Raw genomic sequence first — 12,670 nt, 5'->3', positions numbered from 1 at the left:
CGTACCTGAGTCCACAATCTTGAAGATGAAAGAGTCCGCAGTGGCGTTGCTGCCGGGATTTAGAATGTAGTAGATGTTCATTTTGTCGATGTCGCCTAGGAAAGAGCAAAGCGGATTAATACAGGCGCTACCGTGGTGGGTTGTTTGTTGTTTGAAAGGCTGGACATGACCCATTCCACATTTGCGATGTTGAATTGTAATACAGACTATACACAGAGGTAATCCTTAAGAAAATAGCACTGTATTAACTAAAGCCATGGAGAAACTATAAACATTGACTCGGCCATATCCCAATAGGATAAGCGTAAGGCTTTTCAATAAGCATATTGACTTTCATTCCACACAGGATCGTCTTAAGATAGTCATGCACACAATTCATGAACCAATTCTATCACATTGTGGTTATACCTATACTGTAAGGTCGATGGACTGGACAGTTATTCTCTGTTCCAATCATCAGGCAAACTTTTTCAGTAGCCCAATCCATCACGCATTTGAACCAGGGGTTGATTTCAAACAGCCCCGTTAGTTTATTTATATCCGAAAACAGCGAGTTCGCAAGTGCTTACTGATGCTGTGCTCAAACTCTAGTTCAGAACATGATCTTAAATACGCATCCCCTTTATCAAGCAGAGCAAAATAAATGACACGACCACTGAGGTACTGGTCTGGTGATACTGTAAGAATGCTGTGAGCATGATGACGGAAATTGTATCACATTCAGAATTGTGCAACCAGAAGATTTTCAGCTTTTCCAAAGAACCTTAGAATTACAGCTAATCATTTTTTCCAAATGAGTTCCGAATTAGAATTACTTAAAACTTGGAAATTGAATTAATTCCCGAATTGGAACGAAACACAACAAAACCACGTACAGTTCACATCGAATCAGAGTTGGCCCCATTAGCATGAGAATGGCAAATGTCTGCACATCAAGCTTGGCCCATTACGCATCATATAGTTCTCCTGTAGTGTTTTCAGGAGAATCGGAAATTATATTTGATATAGAATTAGAGCATAACAACATTTCACAAAGTCGAGTGCAATTATATTACCGGCAACTAGAATTAGAATAATCTATAGTTGTCCAAGTTCGATTATATTCAACATCGCGACATCGCATTCCGCTAACGGCTAACCCAAAATGCGTTCGTACATTAAAACTAGCAAATTTGATATTTATCGCATGAGTAACACGAGTCGAAAATTATCACGTTACGATAAGAATCGGAATACTTTTACGCGTTCCTGCATTTGCGTTTTTATTACTTCGTGCCGATCGCGCATTGCAATAATGTTGCAAGCTGGGTACGGCGTATAATTTTCGACTTATCCCAATCCGATCATTCAACGGCCAGCGTAGAGCCAATAAAAACCTCCAGGTATAGAACACGGGGTGTCGTGCGAGCAAAATGTATTTCTACAATGGTACCGCCGAAAGATAACACGGCGCCTGAATGGGTCGATGGTACGATGCGTGCGACCGTGCCAAAATTCGGCACATTCGAAAACAGAAGTGCACGAAAATAGAGCGTGTTATTACGGAAACCGCTGCGCCGTATCCAGAAAGCGTGTGGCAAGGGTCGCGCGAGCAAGGGCGTTGCCGTGGTAACCGCGAGTTCGTTGTGGCGTGATAATATTCGAAATCTGAAGATTGGTGCTAATAGCGTGTACATCTCGCCCACATTAATCTACACGCCGTCGCGAATGTTCAATAACCAGGCATATGGCCAGAAGGCGGACGGCGCTTTCAACCTGAAATTGATGACTTGGGCATTGTAAAGTCATATCTTTACCCTGCGTCACAATTAATCTGTGACGTCACATAAATGTGAAAACAAACAATTCTCAAATCTCCTACAAAATTTTCTTACTTGTTAGTTGTTACACTTGTGCTTTTGCAAAGTAGAAAGAGTTTCTTGGGTTAGTTCACTCAACTTTTGTGAGTGAAATTATCATAACAACCGGGGGTATAGCCAATTCAACATGGTAATATAATATATCTCCGAAATTAGCTCCATATGTGGCGATATCAGTAATTTTGCGTTGTCGCAAAGGTGAGTCTTGATTTACCACTAAAACTATGCGAGGCCTCAACTGAATTCACATTTTAAAACTACGAGTTCGAGTAGGCTACTTTTCATTCGGTTCATTTAAACTTCACCTTAGAGTCGTTTTGGGGTGCATTGGCAGTCGCCACCTCTGTAAATGAATAGAAGTTTCGGACATTACTTACACTTCTATTTTGCACAAAGCTGACCACTTTGACCACCTCTGCTTAAACGGGATAAAAAATACACACTATTTCTATCTCACATTCCAAGCGACTCCGCCGGCTTACATCGCAAAGGTCTGTAAACCTTGAAACGATAAGCTCACACGGATGTATAAGCCTACACTAAGTATAAGGAATCTGAGTGTAATAACTAGAGTCGCCATCGCGACAAAGGATAGAAATTCCTACCCGCCATCAATCACCTGTCTTCTCACGGACGACTCCGCATTGTGACGTAAAAGACGGAGTATCGACGGTCGTCCGAAACGGCGCTAGACGCAACAGGAAAGCCGCCACAGCCATCGCCGGCACGAATCCGCGGTAATTACAGTATTGCCAAAACTGGACGCTTGGCGGGTCGCGCATTATCGCGAGGTAAGTGTACGGCTTTAATGCGAGGGGTCGCAAAGAGTGGAATTGCGGTTACGGTAAGATAATCGGGTGTATTAATCCGAAATTTCATGTTGGAAACACGGAGAAACGCGCGTAATTGCGGGTGGGATACGCTATGGATTTGATGCGCGTGAACGTGTGCAGTGAATCTACCATAACCATCTGAAGCAGCAGTGGTCAAAACTACCTAGAAAATGAAGGTGGCAAAAGTATGCAAGTAAGCAGTGTCAAAAAGTAGTTGGTTGGTCGCGTGGTTTTAGCAGTTAATTGGTGGTGATTTCCTTCGAAATTACAGCGTGCATGAACGCGACTGGCGCAAAATGATCGATTACACTACAAATAGGTACAATGTCACTAAATATGATCCGTAACCGTTATACAGCGGCCATATCGTTTCGTTTCTATAACAATTTCAACGTAACAGTGATACAAACATACTATCTACTTCACCAAATCCAAATTGTAAAAAGTGCGTATAGTTTTGGCTAAAAGACTGTTAAGTAGAAGTGTAAGAAGTTAAAACATGACAACGTTAGTAAGTATAGTGAAAGTACGCAAAACCTAAGTGAATATACACCGGAAAACTGGACGTGATCTTTACTGACCCCCAACCCCGCTAGTATGTCAGGCGCAATGAAAACCAATCTCAGAGAATGGATTCACATTGTATGCGCACAGCACGAGGTACCGTGCAAGATGTTCACGTGTATTGGGGATTTATAAAAGTCATAAAATTACCCATTATATATTAACGCGTATGCCGTATAGTAACCAATGACGTGCCACGCGCATAACTTGGGATGAATGAAGTGGGATTCGCGACATTGCAAGGTCACAGGATAACCACACACAAAAAAATCTGGTAGATTTACAAAGAAATTTCTGTAAATTTTACAACGAATTACCGGTCGTAGCCAATAGCAGCGTGTAGCTTGTCATTTTACAATTTGATATGTAATATTAAATTCCTTTAGCTGCTAAGTCAAGTTACCAGAATTTCTTCGCAAGGTTACCGACAGTTACTCGCTACGGCATTTTACCAAGCTAATGGCAAAATTGATTAGCTTCCAAGCCCCAGCAGCCAATGTATACGTGGAAGTGCATGTCACTGCGTTGTCATTGTCGTTGCGATTTGACCTGATTCAACCTCGTTCGCGAGACAGGGTTAGGTCACACGGAACTGGTTGATCCTAGTGCCAATTTCGGTATAGTGCATAGTTGGGTGCAAGAAACAGCTGGCAATGTGGTTACACCATAAGACATTATATTATAAGGCTATGGCTACACGGTCGGTCTCGGCGGTTAAATGTGTTGTCACAGATAGGGCTGATGAGTTACAAAAATCAGTTTAGGATATATCATCATTTCCTGAACCTAGAAATATCAGCACAGCAGGCTCAGTTGACTATTTCTTAATGGCGGACACGGCGACCTATAATAAGTTACCTTAGGTTACGCGTTGCAGGTTTTTCTGAGATTCGTAGTAAACAACCAACGTGCAACTGTGACATCACAAGCAGCGTCCGGTTAGGTAAGTAAGTAGGGAACCACACATGGAGTAATAAATATCAATATATACGAAATTAGATGAGAAAGAACGGGACTATACGTGTTGAAAGATGTTTCTGTATGAAACACCAACCTAGATTGAACATTATAACGTGGACAGTAAATATTATTGGTGGCATATGTGAGCGGATGAATATCACTTATTTCAAAGTCGTCTGCGTGTCGAGCCGACTGGTCGGCCATTAATATTGAGCTTTGAGCATGCAAAGGCTGACGGTGCAAAGCTTGTGACCTGTGATTGAAGAAAGTAGAGACTATTGTTGAAGATTCCCAGGATTGATGAATGGGATGCGCATCGTAAAAGTACAGTACTGTATAGTATTAGTTACCGTGAATATCTATGACTGTGCACACCACCTGGATGACTTTGGTTTCATGATTTAAATATTTCAGTCGCCCCATTCTCTGTTCTATTTTGGGATATTAGTCGACTTGTATAATGACCTGCGACATCACATACTCTGCCGCAGAGTAGTTGAAACTGTTAGCGTGTTATTGACATTTATCGGGTCATAGCTTAGATGTGTTTTCATTCACTGCTCGAATATGTTTGGCTCACATGCCGCATTAAATGAGGCACTTTTTCTTTCTATACATTGATCATTTAAGTCATGAATCTCTGCCATATCATGTCAAATGAGGAGTCGTCAACTCACAATGTACCAGTACCGGTACTTCAAAACTTGTTCTATTTTGTTGGCCTATTTGTCTTAGTCTTTATAAGTCATGTCTAGGTTAGCAACTTAGCTTAGTATAGCGACTTACGCATGAATTATTTTTAGTGGAACTGCAAGATACTAGTCACACAGAAGGAATGAAGACGAGAAAAAGAAACAATTGGAAGTTTATGCGGCGGTGGAATTAATTCACCTTTTCTTGGGACCACTCGTGCTATATTTGCATGCCTCCTAAACAAGAATTAGACCTCCAGCAGCAATACTTTTTCATCGTGAATCATGAATGAATATACAGTTGTCCCAATGTCGTCTTGAGAGCGTGAGGAAACTTTTGCGGTATTTTGGCATCGCATTGCTTTGGATAGGTATGGATGTAGGCTACGTGAATTTACAAGCTGGCCTGTAATCTGATTTACAAGGACAGCATGTAGGGTTGTGGGTAGGTAGGTAGGTAAGGCGGTAATGTACAGAAGAGAATGTAGATTGAGTATACCAGAGGTGACTGTACCATTACAGTCCGGCGTGTAAAGTTAGATTACCGGACGGGTGTAAGTTAAATTTACATTGAGTGATGGTAATGTTAGATTACTGCCAAGTGGCTGGCCACCCTGCTTCCAGACATTTCGCGGTAAATCGAGGTAAATTTTATTTTCAGTGCAATATGCAGGCCCGTTATTTAGGATTTTTGCATCAATTCTTGTATGGTTACAATTTTACGACTACAAGTCTGGTCCCAATAGAAATTGAGTTAAAATCATGGTAACGCAAAAACGGGTCGCACTTGATGTTGACTATTCATCGTGAACCGGCGCCGAGCATAAATGCGGCATTATAACCGTGAGAAAAAGCAACTTTCCCGAATTAAGATCTAGAAATCGCACCGGAAAAATACCAAAAGCCGGCGAGACCCCGAATTTCGGTGGCTCATTTCAAGTATCGCGCGGACATTAGTATCAAAAAGCATAACAACCTGGCGGTAAGCCTCTTTTGTTGCAACAACCACGTACGGAAGCAGTAAGTCTCTCCCATTGTGCCCGAATCGGTTACTCATTACGCTTAAACACTAGCGCAGGGTGCGTGTTGTTATATCCGTAAAGATCGCGCCGCGGTTTGTATAGCGAGCGCCACGAATATCGGACCGCGCCCGACACACCAGAAAGCGCACGCCGTAATGGACCTAAACCCGCGCCCCGTAGAGACGCAGACACAAAATATAAATACTTTCAAACTACACATCATAAATCATACAAAGAGCGCGCATTGTTTTTTAGATCACGCCCACCTATGGCGGATGGTATCCTTTACGAAGTTAGGCCTATCGTGAAAATGAAACGCACATTCCACCATTGTTTACGGCGCACCGTCACATAATAGACTTGGAAACGGCATTTGGTCTGGTAAAGTGAATAATGATACGCAAGGCCGCATAGAAAATTACGGTGAACGGAATTTTAACCATCCTCGCATTCGATAATAATAGGAGATGTGCTACATATTTACAAATGTAACTGGTGATGGTGGGCATATCGAGTGACTAACTGATGTAATTTTTTAATCGAGTATATTAGGCTTCTAAGTTTCACTCATTATGACGTCAAAACTGTATGAAAGATGTACAAAGTTCAGATATGCACCTTTTATGCGACCATACAGAATAAAACGCCAGTTTGTGACAACGTTATGCGGGTTTATCACAACGTCACCGATGCAGCAACCAATATGGCTCTGTACTACATTCGAGGTTTACAGCCTTTCTCAACTGAAATTTATCTCGTTGATAAATTAAGAGGCTCTATATTAGAGGATTCAAAGGAACATGGTGTATCAATACCTTGAGTAAATTCCGATATCGCAGTCGTGTCCTGCTGCTTTCTCACTATCCGCCCGTTTTCCGGCTGCTCTGTGATCACATAGTTCAATGCGCTGACGTCAGAGTCCCTGTCGTCCGCGCGCAGTGCTTTTTTGCTAATCCTATACCCTCGCTTCCCGCTGGCCAGCGCCGAGACAGTCTGCGCGCCGCGGTTTATAACCAACTGCGGGACACCGTTGTCAACGGGCACGATTTCGATGTCCATGCGTTGCGGTCGTTCCGTGGAGTCGACGGTGTCCGGGAAGACGAAGAAGTCGCGGTGCGTGCCGTCTGTGACCGTGAACGAGAACGAGTCGCCCACTGTCTCGGAGCCGTCGTGCTCGTAGGATATCAGGTTCCCGTCGAGGTCGGCCATTGTGAACCGCCGCGTGGGCACGCCGTTTTTGAGTATCTTTCCGTGAACCGGGACTTGAGTGATCTCGATGCGTAGCTTGGACTCTTCCGTGTCGCGGTCTTCCACTGCAAAAAAAAACGGTTTTGAATCAGACTTCGATAACTAGATAATCATAGATAAGACCAGGGGTTTTCAACAGGTGGGCCATGCCCACTTTTGCGGGAATAATACGACAAATAAAGCCTTACTAACTTTCCACTAAATCCACAATTTTTCACAGAAGCATCATGAAGTGGGCCACAAGAGCTATTTGGAAATTTGAATAAGGCTGTATGAGTCATATTATTCCCGAAAAACATATATTCATATCGTCGAATTTTACTGCGTCAAGCTTTCCTGATGACCGATAATGAAACGTCTCTTACAATTCACACTCGTCCCAGTTTACCGACAGTCTTCAGATGCATGATGTCTTGCTACTATTACATTACAAGATAGTTATTTCTGACCTATTTTGAGCAGGACCAAGACTCTTGTCTACTGTAAGAGATGGACCACAGAACATTTTCAAGCCGAAAAATGGGCCGCGACCTAAAAAAAGGTTGAAAACCCGTGCTATACACTAGAACACTAAGTAATTCTAGTTGCCTAATTACACTGATAAGAGCGAAGTGCTGGTGATCTAATTCTAATCTAATTTGCGACACGTTTCTGTGATCTAATTTTAATTACTGATTCTCCTGAAAATGCTGCAGGAAATCTGTATACAGTCGGGAAAGATGCAAATCTGGTGCGCAGTGATCTGCTATTTTTGTAGTATTTTTTTCCAAGTAGGAATTTCAATCAATTTTCAAGTTCTTGCGAAATAATTAATTCCAATTATGATCCAATTTGGAATAAAAACTGTGTAGCTGAAAGCTATCATCCTAGTACAGATCTAATTTGAAAAGCTGAAAATTTTCTAGTTGGTAAATTTTGTTTCGAGGATCACTGGCTTTTGCGGCGATCAGAGGCGGCGCTTTAAGCGTCGGGGATAACGAAAAGTAGCGATCTCTCGGCAGCTCTAATGCTAATCGAATTTCGTAAATCCCGGAATGACGCGATCCGGATTTTCGAGTAATCTGCCCCGTTTCGCTGCATTGTGCGCAGAATTCAGTGTACTACACTTCGTAAATCTAAAATGAGGGAAAGTGGTGGAATCTAGGAATCCACTTTTCCCTGTCATATTCCCACCGTGTAAGGTGGAATTCGAAGCGTTAAAGAGGTAAGAACCAACTTTTCACCGTCATCTGCAGGACAGAGTTGGACAAATAGAAAATTTTCGGTTTATCCATATTAGATTAGAATTAGAAATATAGCTACACAAGTTATTCCTAATTGCTGACTTACTGAATTCACAAAAACTTGGAAATTGAATTGTATTCCAGCAGATAAGAAGGACATACAACAAAATCAAGTTCATTTGATATCAAATAAAAAGTTTATTATCATGAGCATGTGAAAGGCAATGTCTGTACAGCAAGTTTGAATCGTTTCGCGCTACATACAGATTTCCTGTACGGTTTTCACGAAAAACAGAAATTAGCTAAGAATTAATGTTAGAGCATAAGAAACATTTCACAAAGTGGATTAGAACTAGATTACCAGCATTTCGCTCTAATTAATGTAATTAGACAACAAGAAATAACTGGTCGTCCAAGTTCGCTGCAGGATGGCGGAGAACAATGAACGATTGCTCAAGTGTTGATATACCGTTTTCACGAAAACACGAAATTCGGACATATAACGTAACAATTTCTCATGCAAACTACGCCGCGATACTGTGACCAAAGTGATTCTAGTCTGCGCGTTCCAAAAATCACAATCATCAGAAAGGAAAGAAACAAAAGTTCATTGAGACAATGCGCTATTTATAGTAGACCTGGCCTGGCTGCGGTTTGCCTTTACAAGAGTGACAATCTCGACAGACTATAGACGAAGATACGGTTGTTCAGGTTCACATTCTTCGACTAATGTACTTGGCATTTGATCGCTTAGCATACTACTTCAACGTTGTAAATCAACCCCGACAAAAATTCTCAAGTGTGCATTGTCGTTCTGACATCACTCAGATAAAATGCCCAGCGCTCACCCTTCATTTCGAAAGGGGTAATGAATTTGCTTCCCCCTTCTTTGAGTCGCAATGTTGATAGATGAACCACCGGCTTTTTGTTGTCGACATCCGAGATCGAAATACGGAACGTTCTCGACACCGGGTTGTAGCCATCGGTCACTTCAAACTCGAAACTGTCCATCTTGATCTCCTCGCTTGAAGTGTGTACGTATTTGATCTTGTTACCTAGAACGTAATCGATCTATAGATGCTTATCCAAATTAACCTTGTTTTTACGCAGGTAGTCACACCATTATGGTGGTAATATACGAAACCCATCTACAATCAAGGGAATATTGACTATATCCATTATACTATATTCGTAAACCAATTTTATTTTTCAATTTTACCATAAAAATAGTGCAAATCAAATCAGCGGCGCTTTACGGTACAAAAATACAGTTCTTACATGCATACCATGCAGTTGGTGTAAACCGGGGTTATAATGACTCGACTTGTAATCGAGTCATTGTCCATGACTCGATCCGAGTCATATGACTCGAGACTAGGACGGTCAAGACAGACATTTCATTGCAACTTCGAATAATCGTAAAGTTACCGCATAATTGGTATTTCCTCTATCAGCCCTGGTACCGGTAATTGGAAAATAGGACCAGAAACTGTTAAGACTGAGGAAAATTACTACATTATGACTGCAAGCCATTCTATATCACTCGGGCAGAGTTGGAAAATGAGGGTGGAACGGGTTGAATTCATAGGCGAACAATGGACTAGACTCGGTCGTTAATTGGAAATGACTCGACTTGACTCGAGTCAGAACCGTAAATGTTAGATTGACTTGCGACTCGGAACCTTGCGACTTGGTTACAACCCAACTGTAAACTGTAAATACATTAATAAGCATAATATAATGCCTCACGCCTCTGGAGTGGGATAGATAATGTTTCCGTGTACCATATTCTAGGGTGGTGATTCGCATTCTATTCGCTAACACGAACTGCAAACGAAAATCGTGTGTTGCAGCGATTTACACCATAGGCAATAGCGTATAGGGTACAAGTCAAGTGCACTTTCCCGAACAAAACTGTTCTTTCACACCAATACTAGTATATGAAAATGAACCGTATAAATATCAATTCATTATGGGGATATATCCCAGTATAGGTGAAGTTAGTTATGATTATAGGCGTACCACATTTTGGGGTGACAATACTGATATGTACACATATGCCCAGTGCCCACGCTATTACAGCGGGTATCAATCCCGAAGTAAAACACAGTCCACAGTTTAAACGACGCGCTTAAGAGCAAAATAACTGCATGCCGGCATTGTATTACGCGAACGTGAAAACCTCTAAATATTTCATCAACTTATAAAGCGAAAATCATTCAAGGTAACCAGGTGTGTGACGATACGCGACGGATGATTTCAACACAACAATACACCCAAGATTCAATTCAAAGAGAATAAGAATCACTTTATTTGCATTGCTACTGTGTATTCAACAACGGACTCGTTAATACAGCGCCGGAGATCATTTTTTCGAATCCACAACGCGCCGCCATTATGAACTTTACGGGCTTTTTAACATACTTTCGCTCGAAATAGATACAAAACACTTCGAGCACCACTACAACGGCCCGTCTGTTGTGGTTTTCTGATCTCGTAACGGCAGCTTTACCGCGGGTCTGCAACATCCGCGGCGATGTATCAAACATTGATCAAACCCGAAGCGTGCTATTGCGATCTATGGCTAATAAAGTTTCGAATTGCGATACTTGAGCAACTTTAATGCGGTGTAAACGGCGTGAAACGAAGCGTGCCAAGTCAGGTATTCCTTGATGCTTTGGAACGCTCTTGCATACCTTCGCTGCGGTTCTGCATATTTTTAAGCAGTATATTCACATACCGGCTAAATCCAATTGCGTGAAAGAAGTTATCGGCATTCCCGGCTCGTCAGTACTCTCTAAATGCCCGCGCGATGGCGCGTGTGCAATAGTAAACTCCAGATCCTCGTCGTTGCTGTTCAGATCGTCCGTGCTCAAAATATCTACAAAGGTCACGCGTTACGCTCACGGTAAGATATTAACGCCCATGTTTACCCATTAGTTCTTCCCACCTGTTGTTAAAGTAACGTGGCCGCCTTCTTTCAAAGTAACGCCCTTGTTTACAATGGTCGGGAAGAGCATGTCGATGCCGCCGATATTCACGTAAAAATATCTGTCGATGAGCGGGTTGAAGCCGTCGGTCACGTCGAACTTGATGAGATCACGCACACCCTGCATGCCTATTTCAAGGAGAATAACAAAATATGGCATTCCACATGGTTGACAGGGGAAAAAAACGTTCCAAACTCGTATTGCGATAGAGCAGTCGATATAATCAACGTGATGTCAACACAATATGAATGTCTAGAAAATTGCTATTATTACGTAATAAGATTTTGGCTCTAGCGAGAGCAATAGCGACTCTCGTCACGTGTTGCGAGGCGTGACTAGGCACCAAACGCAATAAACCTTACCGATAGATTAGGTGTTATGTAATATTAATTGCCAATCATTTCAGTTGTTATAAGGAGCGTAAAGACAATGATATCAGATAGCTCTTTACAATATGCCTATACGTAGTACGCAAATCACGTAATAGAGTACATGAAGATTGCATGGAGAGAGTCCTGCACGGAAAGCGTGAGAGCGAATCCACAATATTGATCTGGTGGACCCCGTTGACCGCTCTAGTAGGCTATGTGGTGACACCAAAATGATAGGTTACATAGTATGCTTTACCCATTATTAGCTTGTTACGGACTCAGTGTGCCATGTTCGAGGGTGTGTTCACATATCATGACTTACTACAAGTTAGCGCCGCATAATCGAACTCTACCAGAACAGGCGACACCGTGTCTGCGACGTATCGCACGGATAATATAAGCAAATATAACAAAATACAAAGACTAAAAACAGGAATCTACCTTGATTTCTAAAGGTCACGAAGCAATGTAGAATGTTAGGGCGAAAGTTCACCCTTATGAATACACCGTATTATGGGTTGATTACCGGTGTTTGCAGTTTCAACATTTACACGATTTTCAGACGAGCAAAAATCAAAAGTAGCATGTGTGAGAAAAGCTTGGATGGGAGTTACATCGTCTACATGACGTAAATGTGTGGGAATCGATGGGTAAAAACGCACCTTGGATTTATCACATTGTTTTTTAACAAGAGAAATGCTCCTAATGGTTTATGGTCCGATATCCAATACAAATATCACGTTAGTATAGAATGTGGGAGCATCGACAATCATTGTCACCAGACAAAATTGACTAATTTGAGCAAACTAAAGAACGGTTATTGTAGTTGCACACTAACCCAAAATGCTACAACTCGAAGAAAAGCTTTCTATACGCAGTCATACGTTATTCAAATATCACTATTATAC

The 12,670-nt window shown here is 41.8% G+C and overlaps 1 protein-coding gene across 1 annotated transcript in view; it reads right to left on the bottom strand.

Moving 5' to 3' along the window:
* Positions 1-12,670, bottom strand: part of LOC145457176 (FRAS1-related extracellular matrix protein 2-like) — a 73,907-nt gene that overhangs the window by 40,185 nt on the left and 21,052 nt on the right. The window contains exons 15-19 of the mRNA XM_080335349.1: positions 11,352-11,519; positions 11,142-11,282; positions 9,250-9,456; positions 6,746-7,243; positions 6-95 (exon numbers count right to left, since the gene is read on the bottom strand). Of these exons, the coding sequence (XP_080191475.1) occupies positions 6-95; positions 6,746-7,243; positions 9,250-9,456; positions 11,142-11,282; positions 11,352-11,519 (1,104 nt within the window). The remainder of the gene's footprint in view (positions 1-5; positions 96-6,745; positions 7,244-9,249; positions 9,457-11,141; positions 11,283-11,351; positions 11,520-12,670) is intronic.

Source organism: Botryllus schlosseri, chromosome 15, assembly GCF_051294905.1.
Source record: "Botryllus schlosseri isolate E-star chromosome 15, Bs_hap1, whole genome shotgun sequence".
NCBI lineage: Eukaryota > Metazoa > Chordata > Ascidiacea > Stolidobranchia > Styelidae > Botryllus > Botryllus schlosseri.
This window is presented reverse-complemented; position numbering and strand designations above follow the sequence as displayed.